This window comes from Varroa jacobsoni, unplaced genomic scaffold (assembly GCF_002532875.2).
Source record: "Varroa jacobsoni isolate VJ856 unplaced genomic scaffold, vjacob_1.0 scaffold_545, whole genome shotgun sequence".
Classification (NCBI taxonomy): domain Eukaryota; kingdom Metazoa; phylum Arthropoda; class Arachnida; order Mesostigmata; family Varroidae; genus Varroa; species Varroa jacobsoni.
This window is the reverse complement of record NW_019213447.1, coordinates 47,760-73,941: the sequence shown is the minus strand read 5'-3', so window position 1 is coordinate 73,941 and position 26,182 is coordinate 47,760. Positions and strand designations below refer to the sequence as shown.

At 39.2% G+C, this 26,182-nt stretch overlaps 1 protein-coding gene and 2 long non-coding RNA genes across 14 annotated transcripts in view; 1 reads left to right on the top strand and 2 right to left on the bottom strand.

Annotated features, from left to right (window-relative positions):
- Positions 1-26,182, bottom strand: part of LOC111261319 (thioredoxin 1) — a 36,382-nt gene that overhangs the window by 2,316 nt on the left and 7,884 nt on the right. For 3 of the 11 annotated variants that reach the window (XR_015311455.1, XR_015311457.1, XR_015311454.1), the window contains exons 2-6: positions 7,262-7,385; positions 5,597-5,796; positions 5,231-5,308; positions 3,673-3,789; positions 3,121-3,183 (exon numbers count right to left, since the gene is read on the bottom strand). Coding sequence is in view for 6 of the 11 variants with exons in the window: in XM_086968647.1 (XP_086824773.1) it covers positions 3,691-3,789; positions 5,231-5,308; positions 5,597-5,767 (348 nt within the window). In the remaining 5 variants the exon portion in view is untranslated. Of the gene's footprint in view, positions 1-3,115; positions 3,184-3,275; positions 3,790-5,230; positions 5,410-5,596; positions 5,797-7,261; positions 7,386-26,182 lie in introns of those variants that run through there. The other 8 variants (XR_015311456.1, XR_015311458.1, XM_086968647.1 and 5 more) reach the window with 7 other exon arrangements.
- On the top strand, positions 4,812-6,007 carry LOC111261320 (uncharacterized). The gene is made up of 3 exons (XR_002680912.2): positions 4,812-4,977; positions 5,085-5,171; positions 5,828-6,007. It is a non-coding gene; the product is annotated as an uncharacterized LOC111261320 (long non-coding RNA).
- Positions 11,193-20,153, bottom strand: LOC147753346 (uncharacterized). Of its 2 annotated transcripts, XR_015311449.1 has the most exons (3): positions 18,945-19,847; positions 18,397-18,643; positions 11,193-11,577 (listed from the first exon to the last, which is right to left on the bottom strand). It is a non-coding gene; the product is annotated as an uncharacterized LOC147753346 (long non-coding RNA). The 2 variants fall into 2 exon arrangements; XR_015311450.1 differs by lacking the exon at positions 11,193-11,577 and having other exon boundaries at positions 18,430-18,643; positions 18,945-20,153.

Genomic DNA, 26,182 nt, shown 5'->3' with positions numbered 1-26,182 from the left:
CAAAAACAAATGGAACAAAATGGCTATTTCAACATAGCGCCATCCGATTATTCAACGACAGGAATACGTACCTGGAACGTGGAGAGGCAGTAAAAAAACAAGGTTCGTAAGGGCCACAATATCGGTTACTTGAAATATATATATATAATTACTTACTATCAATCTGGAGCAAAAGAGTCGTTCATTTTTAAACAAAGTGTTAAACAAGAATCGTACATATATCTGTCATTCAAACACTACATGTATTTAAAGATAAGGCATGGAAACCTGGTTCTTATCTTACCTGAAAGTAATATATAGAAAATTTTTCTATATATATTATTACAAGGTGGAATAAAAGTAGGCTTTTGAGAGTCCGAAAAGAGTCTTCTGCCACACATGTGCTCCATAGATGCAAAATAAAATATCTAACTGTTAAACGGTTTTTTAAACCATCAAGAAACTTTTGCTTAACTTTATATTTTAAATAGAGCATTTAAAATGCAAAGTCGGCTTGTAAAACTGTGAGACACACAATTATCTATGGTTACAAAAAAATTTTAGGACACGTACGAAGAGGATCATTCGAACAACAAATTACCTCTATCGTCTCCTTTTAAAAGGTACTATTCTACCATGGGGCAAGGTTATCCGTGATTTTGCAATTGCTTCTGGTACGTTGAAGAATTATCCATCGATATTGTGTGTCCTCACCAAAAGGCACCAGTTTACTTAACTCTCCATTATTAAAGTAGCAGTCAGTTCAGCCCTTTAAAGTTAGACGCATAATTTCACAGTTAATGTTTACGTTGTGACTCGCTTGGCGTCAATTGAATTTCTCAAAGGGCTGGTGAGGACAATTTTGATTCTTTCTTCCCTTTTACGCTTGACAGCCTCACAAAGATGACTTAACTGTGACGGCGCATTTAAATATTTTTTTTTTTCTTTCGGAAAATTGATACTATTACGCAGATTAAATGATGCTCGTGGCTAATCGAAGGTACTATAGAAGAACTATTGAGATAACGTTCTCGGCTTCTCACTGTAGATATCACAATCGCTTTCCGCTCAATTGTGTCGAGGCCGTCCGCTACCCCAGTGTCGATCCCAAAGGACAAGTGAGCTATCGAAAGCAAGTAACTTCTCTAACTCTGAAGGAGCTGTCGCCACAATTCTCTGAAGCTAGCAAGCTTTAATAGAAAATTCAATCTTGTACTTTGTCAGTTCAGGAGCCCTAACATATGTCTCCAGTCTAGTAACGCATTTTAGGTTCATTTTGTACATAGAATATTAGGTAAACAGAAAGGTTGAAGATGGCAGAAAAGATCTCGACTTCAGGCGGAAAAAATCGAACAAAAGTAATGGTCATATCATAACAAACGTTGGCATCTAGGGGTTCCAGCACTTCAGTCGTGAATCGAAAAGTACCAAAGGTTGTATTTGCAAATTTATTATAGCTGCTTATTTTAGACGTCGTTCCGGCCTTAATTGGATTAGATAGCCAGTTTGAAACCTCCAGTAGCTAGTCAAGTCAACATGTACACGACTATATCTAGTACTATATGTTCTTTATTTAATATCAGTACATATTGTATAGTTATATAAGTTATGAAGGTTAACTTTGTTTCTATTAGATCGGTTTCCAATGTTTTCCTATCTCACATTAATCCCTATTCTGGAAGACATGATCCGCGTGAATAAACTATTTCTTATGCTTCGTGTAATTGCTTTAATTGTTGATACTTAGGAATGACACGAAATATCCATAGATATATCAAATACAAATATAGATAGATAGATAGATAATTGTCTCGATTGCTGGATCCATAGGGCTATGGAAGCGTTAGATGATAAAAGCTGTAAGATGTACGTAATGTAATCAAACTGCTCTATTTACATGTAATGTCGTGATCTTGAGGGGGGGCTTAATAAAAAAAAAGAAAAGGAAAAGAGGCAATTTTTGTATGATGCCCTCCGAGAAGTTCATCAAAATTAAGCGTGCATATACCGGATGCATTATGTAACATGGTTGATGGGTTGTTAAGCTGGTAATGACTATATGTTTGAAGGTCACTCTATGGTTCAAATGCCACGGCCTTGGATGGTGACTTGCTAGTCTTCTTGAATTAGGTAGATTCGAATACAAATAAATAATGCTTGTTGCCACATTTTGAGTTTGCGTATGATACATTCAAAATAATGGGTAATCTATCGAAAGAAAGCTTATTCCTAGAATATCCAAACTGTTTCTCAATTTGCATCGAGTATGTACTTACTTTATATAAATATTGTTATACACAGAACTAATAGACTGGTCGGTAAGTTAGCTCCGGGACAATTTTGATGCAACAAACGATGATAGGCGACAAAAAAGTGGTTTGACATAATATTTGTGGTGTCATATTTGATTTGATTGTCCATTTCTGTCAATTTGCACTAGGCTTCAATGATCGAAGTGTCGAGGTCCTATTTAAGGTCGACCTTGGAGTTTGTTTCTAGAAAAGGCTAAGTTCGATTCAAGGTCGTGAGGAAATTTGCGTTAATGCACGAACCTAACAGTATGTTATTATACTGTCAGAAAAATGCAGCTTGTTTTTAAAGTAATTGTTGCAGAACCATAGTAAACCATGTGCGGTTGGACCCTATCACTACTAGGACGCTGAAATTTTTACTGTGTACAGCAGCCGCTTTTTTAAATTGTCACACATTTTAAATTGTAGAAACATAGGAACGTCAACGTCGTCTGTTCAGGGATCCCTAACAAGTAACAATTACGTCAATTGTTGCTTAAGAGTTGACCGCTTACCAATATTTACACGACCGATTATTTTCTAGAATTGAATAAAAAGACAGTGATAGACGATCACTTACAATGATGTCATTTAGAGCAGATCGTAGTTAAAGAGGCAATACTGTCCGTTTAGTAGAATCATAGAAGAAATATCTTCTATGAGCTTCTTCCAAGGAACCTGAACGTTATGAACAATTCGACTGATTATTTAAAACAAAACGGCCAAAAAATTTGCTTGCCTATGGCGAATAGAAACAGCGTACTGTTCAGTGATGACATCGCCAAATCTCAAACATCCTTGATGATTTGCTAAAAGTTGTACGAATTTAAATGAGATGTTTTTACCTTACCGGTTTCGCAACTTTGACTTGTTTCTTCCGGCTGTTGTCCTTCCCGATCTTTGGGCGACTCTCCTAATAAAAAAAAAATCAATTTCTCTACAAAGTTTATCGTGAATAAAGATATTAATTTATGGAACATTATGCTAACAATGGACAATGCATCCTTGACTGAGTTTGTCTGGCAAAAATTGTTTTTATTCTAAATTAGTTACAATTCCATAATGGATCTACGCGATGACTGAATATCGTTTACCCCTATGACGAAATACACGCGACCTGCGAACTCTTTATTCGGAATCCGCTACCGCTAGGGCTCCGGACAAAAATATGAAGTTAGTCTGTTATTTGCTGCGAGCGTCTTTTCAAGGGCGTCTTCTTTCCAAAGTTGGGACACTGTTCTAAAAGTTATGTCGGTTCGTCTTTAGATTTTGTATTTGCCTAGACTACGTTTTAGCTAAATCAATTTATTTCAGATAATAAAGGATAAAGTCAAAGCAGTAATACAGCACAAATGCATATGCATTTTTGAAAGACCGTTGCGAACACGCATAGCGTACTTACGAGATGTTGCCAAAGGCGTTATGACTTTGCTCCTACAGGGCAGTCATCGAACTTAGCGATAAATTCTTGCAAAGCTCCTTCGTGCGGGGTCACAAGTCTGCCCAGTTTGCGACCCCCCTGGAAACAACATGTAAAATAAAACCTTTCAGCGTCAAACACAACGAAGTTGTGAATATATCCATATCCATTACATTCCTCTTCAGCATTATATAACAGCACAGCGTTCATAGAGCATCGCTATGCTCAGCTATTACAAGCGTAACGACAATGACCGTAAATCTGAATTATAATGATTTATAGAATAGTACTGTGAATGATCAATAAACGATCAGTCATTTATCTGAAAGCCGTCACTGGCCGGCAACTACTCACAAAGGCGCCAACCTCTTAAGAAGTGCTTCACTAGTGAAGCTCGCTGCGTGACTACTACTACTACTACTACTACGACTCTATGCTGTCAATCGTATCGGTGCGCTGCTGGGCCAGGCTGAGCTAACAAAGCAATACCTCGCCACAAAACACTCGAAGTGCATAAAATATACCGTAAACTTTGAGAACTCGACATCAAAGCCAGCTTGGCGAACTATATTCTCTAAGCATCCACTGTAACATTTCTATATGTATATGAAACAAAAAAAAACGATTGTTATCATCTCAGCTGTAACGAATCATTTTCAACGGTTGTTTTGCCTAGTTAACACGCTGGCAGCGCCATTCTCTATGTGTGTGCACGTTTTTAAAAGTATGATTTGAAAGAAACGCGTCTACGATTACGCTAACTGGCAGTGCTGGCGTGACAGTAGTAGTAGTATGAATATTAGACGAGGCTATCTGTGACAGTAACATCAAGCTAGCAAATACTCATGAAATTTTCAGTAACGATATGGACGGTACAATGCGATGCAAATAGAATATGTATATAATATTAGATATTTAGTTGTCATTAACAAAGTTAAGCCTTTTATTCATTGACATTGGACATGTCGTACTTGTGCAGGACGCAACGACACTTGTTATGTTTACCTTGCTTACGTCGCCTGAGTAAACGTTTAGAGGACTAGAGCGGCAGGGTACCGAACCTGATTAAACTAGAAACAGGAACTGATATATTAAATTCTGAGTCTGACGCAAACATTGGAATAGGCGTTCGCGAAAGCCGATGCATGAACGCCAATGTTGATGGATCGATTTCAGTTCTCATTATTAAGCTATTGAGTTATTCAAAATCTTACGGACAATGTGAACGTGCGCGTTATTCCGGACGTCTGTGTTCAGGACCTATTAAGATTAACTGCTGTTCTGCTAGTAAGTATTCGAGAATTATCACAGTGTAGAATGGAAAAGATTTCAAATCGTGGAACGTTTTTTCACTGAGTTTTTTCGCACTTGTATTTTTCTTTTTTTGTTTTTAGAAGATTTCACTTCTGAATAAACGTAAATGAAAAGCTATCAGAATTCAAGGTGCAGCTTGTTAGCCGTGTTTTGGGCATTTGTATCCGGTAAGCATTTCATACCTTTGAAAAAGCTTGATATATAGGACATCCTGATATATATATACCTTGAATACTATGAAAGTTGGCAACGACTGGACACGGTGCTCCTCCACGGCCGATTCCTCTAACAGGTCAACATCCGCCTCGATAGTTACGAAGAGTTGAAAAAGGGCCATAGGTACACAGCACAATCAGACACGTATATTGTATGCGTCTGATACGCAAATGCGATCTAGAAAGACTGCTAGAGAATTCTTGAATTGTTATTTTGATATTGCCACGTTAGTATCTATGGCGTCTGTAAATAATCTTAGCAACCTCTCAATTGTCATTCACCTTTAATACGCTTGAAAAAAGAGCTATGAAGCATACTGGACCAATAGTATACCACTTTTCCTGGCATGCAGTCCACAATATATAACTATTCGTACCTTAACGAATAAACACCTTGGATGACGTTCGCTAAGTTGTTCGAAAATAGGCCCGAGTAACCTGCAAGGACCGCACCACTGCGCAAAAAAGTATAGAAATACGACGGTCGTTCCGGTTTTTTCAGTCAGCTCAGCTAGGTGTCTATTGTTATCTATACAGTGGACAGCCATCTCAGATCCTTCGTTAGCCTCTGCGATAGCTGCAATACAACAAAATGTCACATCTTCCAGATGAGCGATAGTCTTCAACGCATGCCGAATAGAGGTTTGCGGCGAAAATCTCTTCACCCACTGGATTTTTCTGCTAATTGATGCTGCATGATGACCGGATCGTTCAACATACATATTTTTATGTGAATCGTTTGCGTGCGCGTTCCATTACGCTGTATGTTAGCTCGTCTACACAATAAATATCGAGGTAAATATTTCTCAGTAAAAATCCCTTCATTTCTCTCTGAGCCGGGGGGTGCACTTAGTACTCATAATAACAGTAGAGCGATATGGGCTATAATATTGTATATAGTAGACTTTTCCAACGACGTCTAGTGAGCATAGCTGTACGTTTGTCGAAATGCTCCTCCTAATAATCGCTCTTTCTTACTTACGTAAGATCGCACAAAGGAACCTATTTTGTGCGCACACAATCGGTGCACACAAAACTTGGACACAGAGAAGTAAAGCTTATTTCGGTAGAGAACCGAAAGTTCCTCATGACGATTCGGGTCATTTCTCTGTTGAGGCGCGTAAATGCAGAAAGTCTGCAAAGACTGCCGGCAGATTTGCGAAAGTGACACGCAAAGCCTAATAATACGCAAGACCGTAAAAAGGAACGATTATAGTTTATGGCTTTTCTTGAATGAATTAGTGTGTCCTAATTTTCGGAAGAAGCTCCTCGCTTTTCTAGGCCATCTCAAAAGAATTGTAGTTGATCTGATTGGCTTAAGCATCTTTGTGTTCCTTTGTATCACCTAAGCAAGTTGATGTAGAAACTAGCATTAAAAGGAAGGGTTAACAGTTGAGCGAAAATAAAAATAAATATGTTAACATGTAGATACTTATACACAAAACAAGTATACAAATAACGGCTCAATGTTCGTTAACGTCTAAATTTTGTGAAGAGCCTTGGAAATGACCTGTTTCTCCCTCTATATTTTAACCACGGCCAACTTTGACAATAGAACGAAAAGATCACACCTAACAGTCATTGACACGTACGCAGTAGGATGCACTGTTCCAGATCTCTAGACAATGCACCAATCTATTAACGAGTGCCGCGAACAAGTTACAGATACGTATGAATGGTGAACGTAGCACTTTCGAGCATTCCCTACTATCTGATCAACGTTGCACCGTGCCAAGCAAGAATGCAATAGTTGAAAATAATAACAATCATTAATTGAATAATAACAATTGAATAAACAACTACTAGCACATGATTTGTTACTTTCGCTTGGAAAGAACTAGTCTTTCAGAAGTATATATCATCTACTTTTGGTACTCGATGCGTTAAGCCAACGGACTGGTAAAATTGAAATGTGTATTTGACTTTGCGTGATGTATAACGTCTCTGTTAGGCAGAGTGCCTGTGAACCCTAATTAGGACACACGTCATCTTGTTGATCGCCTGCATTAACTCGGGTTTTTGCCTATCTTATGATTACTCACAGCTTGAAAGTCCAGTGTACAATGCTGCAGACAACTACTGTCTATCCAGTAACATAAATAGTCGACTTTGTCTTCGATGTTTCCCCTCTCGCAGTAGCCAAGATTTAAGCAAGTGTGCAGCGATCTGTCGAGAGTGAGAGCGATATGTGACCTTTATTAACAAGTCAGTTGCCATCATTGCTTACCATAATGTTTCATCATCTTTATTATTTATATACTAAATACATTTCGTGTGCTTGATTCGAGTTCTGCGAAGAAAACCAATAGGCCTTTTCTACTAATTATTATTTTTCACACTAGGACCTTTTCATTATATCAGACCTATATTACATATCTAATTAATATACTCAATCTATTGATCGATAGCTGCCGCAACTAATATATAATTCTATTCATAGTTTGACTAACAAAATCCACGGATAGCTCGATGGAGGACAAAGGGCTTACATATTTATCATAAAAATTCGATGTACTGAAGAAGATCAAATTTTCCGCTCCGCAAAGGTCTAGAATTTCAACCCTTCGAAATGGAACCTTTCGTAATACGTCGAAAGGTCACTTAGTCGGAGACGACCAACGCTCCAAATTGAAGACGGAAAAAGCAGCACAAGAAACCAGCGCAGCCGTATGCCCATCTGCAAACTATATACACGTGAGCCTTGAACAGCAGAAGGATTTCGATTTGTAAAAATCTGTCGGTTTTTCTGTCGAAAAAAAAAATGGTCGACAGATGAATTGGAATGCGGTGGACATAGACAATCGTAGGTAGCGCTCACTGCCGTTACTTTTCATTTTTCCACAAAAAAAAAGATAGCTTTGATTGTATTTTGCTGTGTCTTGTGAATCAATGTTCCCTCAGCTCACGGTACCCTGTAACCACTTCGAATATTGCGTCCGTTTTTTGTGGGACTAGCTTGAGCCTGTGATGGCGTCGTATGTCTGCAAGAGCAACATTACCGAAAGTTTGTAGTAGCCCTTCTGTCTACTAGGTAAGGATAATGATATACTGAATGACTTGTACACACAGTTGCCAATTGATTGTCAGTGAGACAAGGTTGCAGTGCGGTAACACGTTATACAAACATAGCAGACCGGGCTGGTTTGTGATTTCATTTGTGGTTTGTGGTTTCATGAATGTTTCGCCGATGCTGGTGCCAATGCGCTCATTTTTGTCAATGTTACAAATACGCCACTGGGGTTATTATAAGATGGGTTTTCACTCCGTGTTTTATCACGAAAAATGTTTCCAGCTATTGAATTCTCTGAATAACAGTAAACTGGACTGCGAATGACGTTCGCACAGGAAGACTTTAAAAAAGTAGAACATATAACAAGGAGCTGGTTTTCCGCCTTTGCCTTTCCTTGCAGTGCTTTATGATGCGACAGATCTATTCTACGCGGAAGATCGTACGCAGGTGCTAAATAATTATAGATAGATTGGTTAGATTTAGACGAACCATTTGAGAGATAAGTTGTACTTCCCTGATATACGTTATTATACCTAGTTTGGTTCGCAATAAGTAGGAATTGATACTTTTCTCTAATTTAACTAGAACAATAAAGAAAATTACGGAATAAGATAGGTAAGTTCTGTTCTTTTAGATTCGAGTAACGCATTAAAGGCAGTCCTCAAGATCTTCAAAAATGTAGTCAGTACATTACGTGAAACGTGCGAATGACGCAATAAATTTCTCGAACGTTTTTTATTCACCAGGAACAAAGATTTACAAGTATTAAGTGTTGGGTCCCCCACGTCTGCGTCTGCAGGTAAGTCAATTTCTAGCTGCTATACACGTGCGCAGCTCAATATAGGAAAACGCATCCTTTCGAAGGAAGGATTCATTGTATTGTATTATTGAATACACGATCTACTTTCTAATAAAGAACATTAGTCGAGAGTCATTGCTAACCGTAGGTCTGCCTTCTCCTATTGGCCCCAGTGATCGAAGCGATTATCGTCAGCGGATCAATCGTGCGCAATTTGTATATCAATGCCCCCAATAAAATGCAAGCATATCTGACAACGACCTATCCAATATGCGCACAGATATATGAGAATTTACGCCGAACAGTAAATTAAACTACATGACATTAAGTGAGACTACGGAGCAGGACTATCATAAATCTCTTGAAAAAAAGCGAAACACTGAATAGGGTTTGTATTCTAAGTTGCTGAGCTGATTTCTAAGTATTTTGTTGCTTAGGCGATAGGCGCGCTTTGGCGGTCTCTTCCGTTGACTGACGTTGTAATATACCCGGTCAAATAAATAGTGACAATAGAAAGAAATCGACATGTATGTATTCGATCTGGAAGCCGAATTTCTTAGGATTATAATTCAAATGGTCCTGGCCCTTTGAAGAAATTCAGCGCAGGAAGTTAGCTGAGTATTTATCAACTCAAGGCCCTATGTAAAACTCGTCGTGGAGATTATGTGGACCTGCAGATACCAATATCAACGTAGTCACGTTTTTGCGTACGCACGAGTCAGTTCCTACTAAACTCTTTGAAGGTAAATCAAGCCATCATACGAAGTTCGCTTTCAGGATGCGCAAACTTCCAGTTCTGAGAAGAGCCATTCTACCGTAAAGCCAATATTTCAAGGATCAATATGTAACTTCTGTGCTGTGGAAGTCCAGTTAAAAATGCACTTGAGGATTTATTGGAATCGGGCAAAAACGTCCATCTATGTTATTTTCGACACGATGGAAAATACTGCAGGATCTTAAATCTTAACAAATGTTTGTAAACCTACAAGCCGACGCAATGAACCTCGCATGGCTAGTAATAGTAAAAATGCTTTTTGAAAAAAAAACGAGATTCTACCTGCTATAGTCACAAAGGACATGCTAAAATGTCAAAACTCACAGTATTTCATAGTCGGAGTTGCCTGTCTAAGCAATTATAGGAGATTCGACGTAAAGTTAGATATATGATGGTGGTTAGTTCGAGTTTCTAAAACCCCTTAGTCTTTCTTGTCTACAAAAACGATCTAAATATGGATTGCGAAGATAGACACCTAACGCCACATACAGTCTTATTCTATAGGATTATATTTGTCTTAATATTATGAAGCGGCTCTTTCAGTCAAGTTTGCGATGTGGCTGCAACAAAATAGGGTATATATTGCATCTTTGACCATATTCTGAATTACCCATGGACAATGCAGGCCCTATTGAATAAAAAGTGTTTTCGCTAAATAAAAACTTTTTCGTGTTTTTCTATTTCTGTTGGGTTTACGTTAGAAATGACGTAGCGCTATTTAAGGGCCTCGAATCGCCTCTTAACTTAAAAATCAAATAAACCTATATACTATCTTAAATTACTTCTTTGGCTCAATGTTTTTGTGCGAAGTTCGTAGGCTATAATTTGAACTGCGCGATTATTGAGATACGATTTGTCCTTTTGTTATGGTAGCTTTGTTATCAAGATCTGCTGCTCCATTTCTTAACAGCTGCATATTTTTCTAAATATTTCCAATGAGACACGTCTAGCCCATTGCTGCGATTCATTGTGCGAGGTGGAATAAAGGTGTCTATCCATGTTTAAGTGATCTTTCGTATGAATTCATTTAGTGTTTAGGGTTTTTTCTGTCTAAAAAATCAAGAAGCTTAATAGATGTTCTGGGTCGTTAAGTATTCCTTTAGACGATCTATTCCTGGCGCAAAACAGAGTGTGTCAGTCGATGACTGATTTCGAACTTAGACGATCTCATGTACTTCTAAGTTTGGTAGGCATATGCGTCATCAATGCAGTATCGAGGGCCAAAGGTACGAAGCTTATTTAAACAGAGGGTGACCTATCAACTGAAATGACACGCGGCATTTCGGAGTGCGATAGCTTTAGAATCGATTAGGTTTGGAGGCATGAAGAAGCGTCATCTTTATTAGGAAACATGGTTATTAAGATTTATTAAAGAAAACAATTCTGTAGCATCTATGTGAATTATGGTGTGTCTTTACGTGTATACATAAGGCTACGCAATTATTCACTAAAGCGAATCTTCCTTCTGATACCTGCTTTACCATATCTAAAGGGAGTACTGCATTGTTTTCAACTTTGGATGAGATACCCAGCGGGTGCGTAAACAGATGGAAGCTTCTAGTGAATCGGGAGAGACTCAATGTACGGGAGGCGATGTTTTCCTCTTTGCTAGACCGCGCTGGTACAAAATGTAACGGCATCCTAAAGTGACGGTATCCACTCAGTCACGGTAAAATTGATACGGGGAACCATTGCTTGACGGAACTGCGTGTTTGTTGCTTCAGACTACTGTCTAGCCAATCCGATGTAATAGAACGGGAGATAATACAAAAGCCTGAAATGTATAGAACAACTTATGTCCTTAGTACAGCATCGGCCTAAACTGATTCTCTATAAGGCAAAGGGAACAGTTGACTACTACTTTGCGATAATTTTAGTAAACGCCTGAATTGCTACGGTCATAGTGTGATGTAGATTTGCCATATTGCCCTTTTATAATCCAGACGAAACTCGGAACTAATAAGCGAAGTACATAGATGTACGCAGGATATCAGTAAATGTCTGATTTCTCGTATATGAGGCTACTTTTGCCGTAATAGGATTTCCTCACGCTAAGGTGCAACGGTTAACAGAATTCTGCGGGCTATTTTGTTTGCCCGAAGAAGTTGGCCTGACCAGCAATAGCGGGGGCTGCACATGTAGCTGGTTTAGTTGAAAACGAAAAGAAATGTAGTGAATACCACTGATTTAAACGTCAAAAAGAATACGCTGGCACTTTAATTGACAATACTTTAACCATCAACGCACTGGAAGCGCATCTAACGCCCATCAGTAAAGGGAAAACGATAACTTCCTATAATCCTAGCAAAGATGAACCCCGTAAAACATTCCGTTTATCACAATCAGTTGTTGATTGACCCGATTTAGCCCTAACGATTTTTAGCAATTGAATAACGTTTCTCATATCAATCTTCATAGTTTCACTTTGGATAACGTTAGCGATCTGAGGTTCCCAGGAACCTACCGTCACGCCAACGTCAACGCTGCCTGCATAGTGCCTTCTTACAATCATCGGCTGAGCCAAGAGGATCGACATTAAATAGCAACTAACCATAGGAGTTCACCAAGTTGTCGCTTGACCGAGTAATGATAGCATGTCTGACTAGAAAAGTACCTTTTAGAAGCTGTCGGTTTTGGTGCTTCCGAGAAGAAGAGAGTTTAGAGATCGTAGTAGACTATTACGGTCCCATTTGATGGTACGAAGTCGAATGGATTTCTAATACCTATTTATGATACAGAAGATCAGTCTTTAAAACGTTACAATTGTACAGCACAGGTAAGTCAAAGGTTACCCACGCTAGCCCCTAGCTGATGTAGATCGAGCTCAGTTACATGACGGAAACTTCTACACACAAATCTCGTGTCACAGATGCGCTTGGTGATATGATATTCCCCTTTTACAGTCGTTACCTTCCTTCTTTATAGCTAAACGCTTTGCTGCTATTGGCTGCATCTTATTCTTATCGAAGGAACGGACAACTCCGTTAACGGCCTATTAAATCGTTGCAATGGAAAAGTGTACTTTTGAAGATGTCTGGCGTCAGGCAGAACACTCCCACACCAGCGTCTACTTAAATCCTTGTACTTGCTTTTCTAACTTTCAGTCTTACTCGCGCATCTTATAATGGACACAAAAACTGAGGTTTAGCTCCCAGCATATTGTAGATCTGGTTCGCCCAAGCTGGGACAAAGTGGTTATGGCCTCCTCACTACAGCTAGGCGAGGTCAACTATGCATTGCTACTGTTGCCGAATCTCCGATATCTTTACCGGTAAAATCATGTACGAGCGCACGTAAAGTACTACAGCCTGCGGGAAGTGTCTATCTGTTTTTTTACTATGGCTTCTAAGATTATCTGAAGGGGACTCGTATAGGGTTTCTTTAGTAGACTTACATGACAACAAAATAATTATATCAGGAACGCATATAGTTATTAACCATTTTTCCTTATTTCTCCTTTTTCGTATCAAAGTTATCAAAGCGATGCGCTCAAAGATCCATATTGAACACCCAAACCATTTTGCGGACAAGTCTGTACGCGGTAATTTTGCTATAGTCCCAGCTGGCATTTACTATGATAGACGTCAACGACAGACGGGAAAGCATTACTTGAGCGGAAGGATATACGATTATAGTCAAGCCTTCTATCATTGGTTAGAAATTCTACGAGTGTACCTAAATTGCGGGGTCGAGTAAGGGAGATTCTATTACAGACAAGGCACGTCTAAACGATACTGTCTCAGCCGACTAATTGTTGTCGCATAAATCAACCAGCGTATACTTATGAGCTCACGTTCATACTCTCTGATACAGGTATACGTCGTAAACTGTTTGCCTTATCTAAGCCTGCCCTGCACATAGCAGGTCTGTCAGTTAGCTGTGCTATTTTCAGGTGTGCAGGACCGGCGAGCGTAGATGCAGGACGTTAAATTGGATGCTGCAAAACGGAGTCCAGAAATTGCAGTTTTCCAATTGAGTAAGGATACGGCCAACAATAGAATCACCGATTCGGGTTGTTGTATTCTTGACGTTGTCTCAGAGATGTGTTGTGCAAACGGTCATATAGTGTTTTTATGGCAATTTTCTACTGGGTTGGGTACGTTTCTTTAAAATTATAGCTTTCTCAAGCATCCTGTATGTAAAACGACTACGTGTATTTTTTTCGACTAAAGCACAATAATGATAATTATCTACGTAGAAGTAATTACGTACAATAAATAGGGTCAGTGAAAAATTTACGTCATATCAGTCGCAGCACTATTTCTTACACCACTATAACAAAAGGTATTTACTATAAGACAGATGGATTCATAAAGATTTATGTGTTACTATGTTTCATATTTTAGTTCCGTGCAGAGGCACGTATTTTATTTCTATTCGATCGCCATGAGCTTGGTAGGTCCAGTACAGTTCTTCGTCGTGGCTAAGTAGCGGTTAGTTTGTCCACCCCACACACAACTACCCCCAAAAATTAGTCAGTCGTAGTTGGCTTGTTTTTTTATATCATAAACGAATTCATGCGAATTTTTGATGAGACTCAATCAAGGCTTCTTCTCGTCCACGACCGGTACGAAAATATAAACACATGAATGATATAACGTAATCTGCCGATCAGATTTAAATTTCATGCTTTCGGACAGGGTAACCAAGCGTGCCTGTGTGTGTCTGCGTAATGATTTTGTTGTGATGAAAAATCACATCAGACACCTATAAGAAGAAGAAAACGGCCAAATATCTATATATTCAGTTAGTGTACAACCGTGATAGCTATGCTTTACGGCTATAATAGTCCTGTTGACTCCGCTGTCTTTTAGATTTTCTACCGCCTTGTTCGACCATCGTTTGCTATTGGTACTGAGGGCATTTTATACATTTTTGTAAGCAATTTTTTCATTCTTTCCCTCACTTCGAGAAAAATAACCTCCTTCAGCGGAACTCCGCCGCGACAAGCTGACAATTTGCTCGCACGGGACTCGACCTCAGGTCTCAAGTTAACAACCTTACGGTTACATGTGGAGTAAGCATTCCCAGTTGTCACCAACATAGAGCCACACAGTACCTCGTACGTTTAATTCACGTAGACGTCTGTACGACGGAAGGCTGGTGTGTACCGAGCGCTATCTTGCGTTCCCCATTTGACACTAGACCGAAAAACTGAGAACAAACTCTCTCAAACCAGACCTGGAACTCAGAAAACCAGATACCACCATCTTCTACCATTATGCAACCACGTAAATGGTTTGCACCATTTAGGTAGACGTTTGAGAAAGGGATAGTGTGATTCTGAACGGCGACGCCACCGTCGCCGTCGCCGCACCCTCTGCTCATGCGGCCTTGTCGTCTCCCTATTAGTGTTGCTTGTAGACCTTGGCCAAAATGATGGCTATCGGTTGGTTTTTGGGCCATCCCAAAAAAGCTAACCAGGCGCCTGATTAAGCTCTGAAACTGCCTTTTTGTCTGCGCAGCCACTAAATCTATTACCGACTAACGCCCGGTGAGTGGCGGCAGTATAGGTTGCAATCCGACAAGGGTTACTTAATCGCTATCACTAAATCTCGACCTAGGAGTTGAATAGCCAAACGCAACGGTAAGGCCTAGATGATACGCGGATGATAAAAACTAGATCGAACAGCTTCAATAACATTAATGTCTGGCAGCAAATATTTAATGTCTTGGAAGAGTCGTAGCATTAGGTTTAGTCGGATAATTAATCTCAACTATCTGGATATTTTGAGCCCGATTTGGTATCTTCGAATTTGGCGCATCACAGTCTTCAGGTCAGTCGAAGTTAGGGCCCTTGGAGGAATCGCCGATCTGGAACCATTGTGACAGTATTCCAACAGCCCCTGACTCTGATTCCATCGTCTTGACTATAATGGAAACATTGCCTGTGTCGCTGTTAGCGATCCTAACTATTAGGAACTATTCTCTCTGACGGTTTAATACTGATATTATGGGTTATTATACGTATACGGGCAGTGCTATCTGAACTAGCTTATTTGTAACTTACTGCAATCTTCGCACACTACATGACGCTAGAAATACTTACGTGTCTTCTTTTGTCTTGAGTCAACCGAAGGCGTAAAAAATAATGCCTCCTAGAGGCTTTCTCCGTTGATACCTCATTGTGAGGCCGAATTGGCCTGCAGCCAAATATACAAACATTGAGACCATTGTTTACTTAGACACCATCTCGATAATTACGTCAAGATGAATCATCTGATACCTTGTTTTGACGACGACGACGACGACCTCACTCGTGTCTGATCTCGTTGTTCAACAGCTGGAAATAAACTCGATAGCGAATGGAGGACAGTATAAACGGACCGACAATTTATATCGTACGCTGATGAGTCATTGTGCATTGCAAACATCATTCGGCTTAATCAGAAAATTACGTCTGAACCAAGGCAAATTACATGCGATAGTACAACACTGTTACTCACTGATTACTGAGAATTAACCGAGCTTAGGATATTTTCAAATCAGGTATAATAGAAGCAGAGCTGAATTTATGACATCAGCTAACCACGACTAATTAGTTAACATACAAATGTGCTTTATTTTAGAATGAACTTGAATGTCCTATTTAAATTAGGCCACCTTCATTCAATTTTATTGAGTAGAAAGTTTATGAAATTCTAATCTCGCTGTAGATTGTTGCGTTTGTTAAGGTGATCGTCACAGAAAAGAAAGGCCACATTCAATAAAGTAACTGTAATAATAAATATTATTACGGCCGAAAGCTATATCGAGTAACATTGAACTTGACAATGCTTTAGAATAAATACATTTTACTTAAGTGCAAAAAAAAATACACCTGTACATCGAGTCCGTTGCAATATACCTGTTGAGACAATAGGGACATTGCAGCTACAAAATCAAGTTTTCTCGTTCTGCTTGACTAACTATTGTATCTTGCAAGGGTAAACAGTAAATCAGTTGTTATAAATTTTAAGGTAATCTATTATCAAGTTGTTGTAAAGTTAAATATTACTGAGCTAGGATATCCCAAGAAAATTCCTTTACGGACGTTTAACAGAGGTATCCCCAAGATCGGGTTTTCTGCGTGTATGTGCAGCATGGTAAATTTGTGGTCAGCCTGAATTACAGGGTCAATCGCAAAATCTTCGCAGTCAGATCAGCTTGTGGAGTTACAAGAACGTTATCAGAAGTATCGATTGTATAGAATAGAGTACAATAGAAACTTAAATAGGTTGACGCTTGACAGTGGAACAATGACTTCTTACGAAAACTGTCAGTTCGACAACACTTAAGTTTTCCTAAAAAAATGCACAATACATATCGCGCACTTAGTTACTTAGAGGATAATCAGCTTCAGTTACCTAGGGTAAAGTCATTTAATTTTGAAATATCGAACTATCATACGATTCGGTTTCATATATTTCTTGGGTCAGAGTCCAACTGGATTAGCCCAATGTAAACATTCAGTCATTTTCAAATATATACCATGTATATCATTTAATAGCTTCAGCTGGGTTTAGCAGGACGAGTAATAAAAAGGCTAGAAATTAAGCGCATAGGGCACTTGGCACGAGTCATGGCTGTTCAAGGGTTTTGTATCCAAGAGGGCAATGATTTTCCCAGGATTATCTGCGGCGTGAGTCACGTTGCATTCAAATTTCGCTATCGTTGTGGCTCATGGCCCTCTTATAGTTCGACCCTTTTAGCAGTGTTATACTACATGTTTATAACCACACACATAGGCATTGGCCGGTTATGCCAGTGACTTTTGATATGTTTGAATATAGAACGTTACTTATAATTGCTGAAAGCAGAAAAACGTTCTGGGGTAGTCGTAAGTTGGAGGTGTCGTTACAAAAACCGTCATCAGGCTAAATCAATACCTACAAGCGAGGCGGATACGAAAGTTGCGAGATTGACGTTTCAATGCTATAGACTAGATACGCACCGAAGTGAAAATGTTCTTTTAAATAGATTCATCGAATGTTCTCTATCGCATTAGAATAGTTGATATTGCATTGGATTGTCGAATTATATATTCGAGGGAAGAATTTGTTCGTGAAAGTGAAGCACGAGATAGACATATGGTAACCTTTGCATTTCTATACAAAGACAACTGTAGCAACTTACTTTTTACGTTCTCTGCGTAGCTAGTCTACTGCCTCAAATAACTTGCGTATTACGTAGGCTTTACCGTTATAACAAAAAAAGAAAAAAACGACTTTCTCTTAATGGTGAAAAACTTTTACTGTTTAACGATGCATAGAAATCTGTGATCTATTCTGAGCAGCTTGTATCCATATAGAAAATATACAGGTACCTACCACACAAAGATGCCTAACCAAAATGTATAATGCGACCTTACAAATAACATCCTCTACATTTGAATGATACAGAAAAACCTATTAAATTTAGCTCGACATGCTAAATGGATACCTTATTACGTATTTATACTGTCATACGGTTTTATCTGGCATCATAGATGACTGTCCCATAACTCAAGTTTTCTTTAATGATAGCGTATATTATAAAACATATATAGTTATTTTTAGGCAAAGAATTTCAATTGTTAATATATAAACACTATGTGCAATGGTATCATACGTACATTCGAAGTTCCTAGATGGAAAAAAAGCCGAAGTCCAGTCTGGTCGAAGAAAAGCGGTATTTATTTTATATAATAAACTGATTTAGTTTTCATTGAAATCGTTAGTGGATTGGAATGTGAAGATTTCGCCTTTTTAATTAGTTCTGAGGCCTGGGAGTTCCGTGTGTTGAAATCGACTTCGTTTTTCCCCGTCCAGCTTTTTTGATGATATGTACCAAAGAAACCCGCAACGTAAGCACTCCAAAAACTAGAATGGCAAAAATATCTATTAGATTTAATAAAAAACATAAATTTTATTGTTTTTTTGAGGCGAAGAGGGTTTTTACCGATTCTTTGAACGCCTAAGCTGTGAATTCTTCAGATTTTCAGAAACACCAAGAGAATCGAAGATATGGATGCAATTAAGGACAAAACAATTAAAACAGATTTAAGCTTTTTTTCACAAACACACTTCATATGTAATACACTGTCCCAGTTTTACAAATACATACCTATGCGATTGCTAGCTGTAATCTAGAAAGGTCTTTCACGGCCTTTTTTCGTCTTACCTAAGGTAGAATGGCAGTTTATTTGGACAAATTGTTGTCCCTTCGTCGGCTTCGCTTTCATTAATAATAATTAGAACAGTAAAATTAAGGCCACGCTTGAACGTCGGAAAGCCAACGTATGTCGCAGTGAGTCCGCTCAATAGATCTGTTCTTTTGGGAAAGAAGAAACAATTGAGTCGGTCGATTTCCTTTTTATCGTGCTCTTCTTTCTGGCGTCATCTTAGCGAGGGCAGCGATTTTCCAGTCGCTTCTCTGAGTGACACCGTCTGGGTTGATGCCAGATGCCCAACGATGTTTCAACGTTGGCCAGCGTTTCGAAATACCGCCTTTCCCGTGTATCTCGATGATGACATCACCGCTCTCTTACTCGCTTGTTCGCCACTTCGCCCTTACCTTTCGCTCTCTATCTCGGCGTCTGTCTATTTCTTTTGTTTTTTCGGAACTCTGCACCAGCATCAACCCACTGGGTCGAGTATACGCCCGGTCGTCAGCCCCAGAGTCCGCGCTGTAGCTCTGCATAATCGCCAGAAAGTTGCCATTGCTGGAACACGTGGCAGTAGCAACGACACTGGCGATGGAGAAAGCTCTTTTAGATCATTGCCCTGTAGCCGAAAACAGCTCTTGCCAAATATTTGATCAGTGACTACGGCCACGGATGGTTGTTGGACACGATTTTAGAACAGGAGGGTAAAGAGGGCCGGCTGTCGTAGCTATAATGACGCTCGCTTTTCAAATAGATAGCCTCAGAAAAACAGAGCAATCAGCGGCGAGGAGTCAGTCACCAAAGTCGAACGAGAAACTTGTGAAAGCAGGCAGGCAGGCAGGCCGACACGCAAACAAGCGTAAGCTGGTCATCAGCGCCGGAATAGCGTTTCATATTGAGCACATCGAGATTTCTCTGGAAGTTCACCTTACGCTGCTCTCATAAAGCGGCAGCAACAGAAGAATGTGTGACCCTTTTCCTTCACATAGAAGAAACATTACTACATGTCTTGGCACCATTTCTCATACAACGACACTGAGCGGATGGGGAGTTGTACACTGGACGGTAAAGAGGCTACAGAAGGCGACAGACCGGCACCCAGCCGGATGCCGGTTTTGCAACTGTCGTTGCAGGTATCGCCACTACATGTACACAGGCTAAAATGCGACTGGCACGGCGTCGAAACACACAGACGACTGCCGTGGCCTGACAGCAGTCATCTATTGAATCAGATCGGACGGGGGATGTGACTGACTTGATCAGAGGACCCTTAACATCCCTTTTGCTTATCGCAGCACTGATACAATATGTAAGAAAAAAGCAATAGCGAACGCAAAAGGCAAACCAAAGAGCGTAACAAATATCAAGAGAGAACTAACTGCTCGTGACTATGATTTTACCATTTCTGACTAACCTTGTTCAGCAAAGGATAATCTGTAAAAGTACAGAATGCAATAGAAGTTAGCGCTATATAGTAATGCTGGCTCACGTTAAACAGGCTTACACGATATAGTTTAGCGCCTAATTAAAAGACTGTTCATTTCCGATTCGGATTTTTTTGTGCTTGTGCATCCACCTGAAGGAACTGTCTCAGACAGTGGTCCGATTCCTCAAGCACAGCCTATGATTCAGTCCGCTTTGGTCGTTGTTATTCATTACCATGCGTAAGCTGCTTGGTGCTAGCATTACGGTTCAAACATAAAGTACTTAATTAGACGGCTAACTACAGGCCTCAAAGGTTACTCAAGTCAACGAAGAGCCAGAGAGAGAGAGAGAGAGAGAGAGAGAGAGAGAGAGAGAGAGAGAGAGAGAGAGAGGGTTAGCGTTGTTTCCATTGAAGTCTTTTTCACGATGTGGGGCCCCGTGTATGAAAATACTAGCATTTCCATTTGAAAAAGCAGCATGCCGTAAATCTATTCCTGCTTGTTTCTCCTATCATCAGATTATCAAAAAATCGTATCTTCTTTCTATTGGTCACGGGTTGACCCTTCCTGTCTGTCAATGGCGGGTCGTTTAGTCGTCGACTGCGCGGGATATCACTCTTCTTAGGCAGACATTGCGAAATGACAGCTAGAGACAGTGATGCTTTTGAAGGGTTCTCGTAGCAAGAACACAATGGTAATAACAATATATATTCGATTATTTTGCACAAGTGGAAGTAATAGTAATGCTCAAAGCTAGCAAGCGCCCCTATAGAACAACTTACTTACTAGACAGGTGCATAAAAATCCCTAGGGCTGACATCGTTAAATAGGGTGTACACCAGCGCCACATCATACAATTTGCAATTTTTTTGTAGTACTAGTTTCTCTTTTATATCTATTTTTTGCAAATTATAATTTGAGAGAATATATAATATTTGAGAGAAACGAGAAGCAAAAAGACAATCCGCAGCATCAATACGAAAAGCTTAAGTCCTTGGGTATGTTTTAAAATGTGATATTTGTTTCGATGATTTTGTTCTAAGTTTAGATGTGTCTGAGACATTTCAACACGACTTAAAAAACTATTTTAATCTGGTGGAATTGCTCTCTTTATTTTCATATACCTAAACAGCATCCATATTACAGTATCCCTACAGATGAATTTAGTTACACCAGCATCGCAAGTCTTTCTAAAGTATCCTACCAAGCTAGTTCTACATGTGAACTAACTATCTACAGCTAAATTCAAACCGGGCACAAATTACCTTAAAAACATCCTATTGTAAAACTGCGATGCACAGAACAATTTACAGTGTTTTCAATATTTTGGAGATACATCGATGCTGAACTACTTTTTCAATTTAATTTAAATAAACAATTTTTTTAAAATCTAGCTATTCCTTCGATAATCCCTTAAATTCGTATCCGAACTATTTTCTAGGTCGTCTTCAAAAGTTCGACTAGGAACTTTCGAAAATGACCCTTACAATGACGTTCGAAGGCTTTCTAATCGTAATAGTAAATGATGCAATAACAATATGTCAGTACCTAGTTAAGGTCTCCCTGAAACGCGCTTCATAAAAATAGTCCAACTAAATTATACGTGTGCCACTACAAAGCCAATTATACAAGATGCTATTCGGGTCGTAAGGTTTAGAATATACAAGGCTATTACAAAAAAACTTAATTATTAAGGCATATTTGGATTTCTAGGTTTGTACTGTACACTTTCGTCTCCGAAACAGCCAGTACAGAGCATCCGCATAGAGATTCCAGGATATGTTATCAACTGTTAACCCTTTTGGTGCAATTACCATGGTGGATTCTTGGCCTCGGCAAAATGGGAACCGTACCCGTATTCCAGGAAAAACCCTAGAGTAAGTGATAATGGGTTAAGGACGATTTTTTCGAGTTGAAATCGATTATTCAAGTAACCAGCAACATCGATTACCTCTTGAACGGTGCTCTCTGTGCAAACATTTTACTAGTACCTGCGCTTCGATGTTGTACTTAAAACAGCATATTTTATTGTGGTATTCGTTTGAAGTCCTTTTTTCGCCGCCTAAATGTGTTCGTTCATGAGGACCTTTTCAATTTAGATAATATCGTATTTAGCTACGATTATAGAGTTTTAGATTATACAGTTGACCTTATGTCGCAACGCGCCTTAATAATATGAAAGATCACCTTCACGTTGGTCCGTTGAATTGAATTGAACTAAAAACTCTTCTTTTCGAAGCAGAAGTTCTGAAAGGGATATCTTCTTTCTAGCAAATGTGCCTACTACGAGTGGTAGCCTCTAACTCAACGAACCCAGTGTGTTTAAACCGGCATCGCTCCGCGGGTTGTACAGCATCGTACTAGCATTATTAAATCTTTCTAAGATAATTCTAAAGAACTATGTTTTTGAATTATTTTAGAAGTTTAGCTTCGATAATTATTTATAGGCAAAATTACCCATGACAAAGAACGCCTTAGTTTCTTTCAGGCGTGACATCATTAAACCTTAGGCTTGTCCTCATTAAGGAATATACTTCGGAATTTCCGAATTATATTTCGTTATTTAGCTCGCGTTAACAATAAGCTCACAAGATTGACTGACGACAAGGCGCGATGCCGATCACAAATTTAGAATCAAGTAAAAAGGAATTTGCTTTTTTGTGTTTAGAGGTACCTACCTCGTTACTTCTAATTGTCAGCGATCCTGTAATAAAACAATATAATTCGCCTGGGTGTGTATAGGACGGACTCAATTAGAATGAAATTGTTGGCTTTACATTGTAGAAAGTGAACATACACACAGAGTAAATGGCGGACACGATTGATGTCGTCTGTTCATAGATCTCCTCTGAACGGCAATAGATATCTGGATGAAACATCTGAATGTATCGACAAACGCATCTCTCATGAACGTATTAGTTTGACGTAGTTTCCGTTTATGATAAGCTTTTTAACTTTAGGTCCCTAATTCTCGAAAAACTGCTTTGCGATCAAACAACATGTTGGGTTGTCAAATAATTTTTTCATAGTACTCGTGAGTGCTTCCACCTTACGTTATAGAGTACTTCAAAGTGCTTTCTCTTCAGCGATTTCGTCTGTCCGAATGGGAGATGGCAACATAAATTAAGCTAGTCTTACAAGGTCATGTTATATACTATATGATCACACATAAGAGATTTGACTCTAAGCATAATGAAAATACTATCGGAGTGATGAATTGAAACTTCTGGAAAACTGGAAATTGATTTGGGAGAGCTTTTTGTTTTTTGTGTTGCGTACCACGCTAAGATAATAAGTATATTATTGGATAAAGCTAGATTGAGTTGCGCAAGCTTTACGAGTACCAGCAACTTATTTAGGATTACATTCTCTCACATTTTGTCCTAGAAGCCTAAAAACGTCATAAGGAGATGTAGCGTTTATATGGTATGGTTGAAGGGGGGACCATGCAACCTTAAAAACGATAGTTTTCAGGGTTGCAATTAAAGTTTACGTAGCATAAAGAGTAATATTTCTAGATAGCTATGATCCTCTTTCTAGTTGCCAATTACTTCAAAAACGAAAATATTACTATCTCATTAATTGTTATAGTTTAGCTCTGACTACCAAGTTCAGCAACGACGCCTGGGGGTATAGCATGTAGTGAACTTCTAAGTTACTATTTCAAATATAGAAAGTGAACAGAAATAAAGATGCGAAGGGGTACAGCTTAGACGGTTAGGAACACGAAACGTACCATGCTATTGGACTAATCCGAGCATTTCGCCCTGAATTCTCTATTCTTGACGTATGGCTGCTATTAGCTCAACGGCCAATGTTTCTGCTGCTTGAATCAGGTTGGACTCGCAGATAGAAATTTTCGAAACTCTAGATGAATGAATGTAAAAACTAGATAAATAGTTAGTTACCATCGCTAACTTCTAAAGGGTTTCGTCTGCAAGAGAAACAGAGCTAGAAAACTATCATTAGTTTCTATACCTCTATAACTAACTACCACTTGCCGTATACCGAAATTCATTGATGATTCATCAGATGATGACCGATGATAGAAAATACAGATGGGAATTATAAAATTATCAGATGCTACCTCCAAGCGTAATTAATTGCAGCTTATTTGACGGTTTCAAACGCTCGGGGTTTGAAATCGTCAAACCGGGTTTGAAAGCTGGTCACATTTGCAGTCCGGTTATCTTGAGCTGTATACGATACCGGTAACGTACGATTACAGTAAACCGAATCTTTCCCAAGTCTGAATATTGAAACGTTTTTGATGGCTGCAGGAGAATCTAGTGCACAGCGTACGAGTATTTCCTTCTACTAAGATCGCGTCAATTGTTGGGATTAATTGTTACTGATAATGTTAAGGCTGATCAATGTACGTGGGTGGCACGTCATACGCTGTGCTGCACAGAGCTTTAGTTAGATATGTACAGCATCCTAATGAATAGCTAGCAGATGTTACCTGCGAGCTTAAAGGTATGCATGAATGATAACGTATCAGAACTACCGATCAAAATGCTAATACGCCTATACGTGCTTAAGTGGCCTGTTTAAGAACATCCTACAGAAATAGTTTTTGCATTAATCGAAAGTACATTATATAATAATAGTCCTTAACGAAGTTAACTCAGGTTAACGTATGTCGTCCGAAGGAAGAATTAGATAAATCAAATGATTTTCATTACAAAGGAAGATCTTTTAATTGCGAAAGATGCAAAAGCTCGCTTACTCGCTGAATGTCGGTGTAGGTAGACAGCAAAATGGAGGGTGCTTTGAAAGCTAGATGTGCATAGGGCAATACGCTACAGACATTCCCTTTCAGAAGCTTCCAAGATAGACTACTATTACCGTATTTGTTTTTTTTTTCTGTGTCTATTTGATGATAGTTAGTAATCGCCATTATTATCTATTAATAAAAGGGGTGTTGTATTTGACAGAAGACGATTGGCTCTACATCACAAACTGGAATCACAATCGATGTGATCGTTTTCCATAACAAATGAAGCACTACTCGAGCCGCGATACCGTTATACAGACACACATATGTATAACTTACAATTGACTAATACTGGCGTGCATTTTTTTTACGGTCGGATAGGTACGTACGGTACAGAGCCTCCGACTTACCTCCGCCAATCTGATACATTATCTACTCTATGGAAATGAAATAGCCCATTAGAGTTCCATCAAGCTGCTTCTCGTCGCAGAAGACAACACACTATATTGAAGACTAATTAAGCGAGCGAAAACTTCTAGGCATGCTATTCCATTGGGCGCATCAAAATACACGATCTACACGACTTATACCTCGGTTTATTGAAAAGAAATACATTCATCGTAGTGACACCATTAAAGCATGCGGACCTTAAGACTCCTACTAAAAAGATTCACCTTGCCATTCTCCTGAATTCCGTATTTTTCCTGTTTGACGTAATCCGAAAACAGCATTTGTAATGTAAGTGTTGCTTAGTGATAACGATCAACCAGTAAGATATACGGCCTGCTTGGGGAACGGGAAGAGTACAAACGGGTCTTCGCTTCTAAGATGAAGAACAGATGCGTGTTAGTTTATTGCATACGAATTTCAACCGCCACGAAGGAAAACTACTTACATATACTTGCGGCCAAAGCCAGTTTTTGCGGTTCGAACCCCACTAGCGACACGTATTAAACTTAAACTCATAGATCTGAACGGGACATGAATCATTTACAAATGTCACACTCAGTGATAATCAGTCAATTTGAAATTATACTCATAGGGAAATCATGTCTTGTGTTATTTCATCTGTGCATACCGGCTACTGTTAGTGAAGTGCGATGTCTCAGAAGAC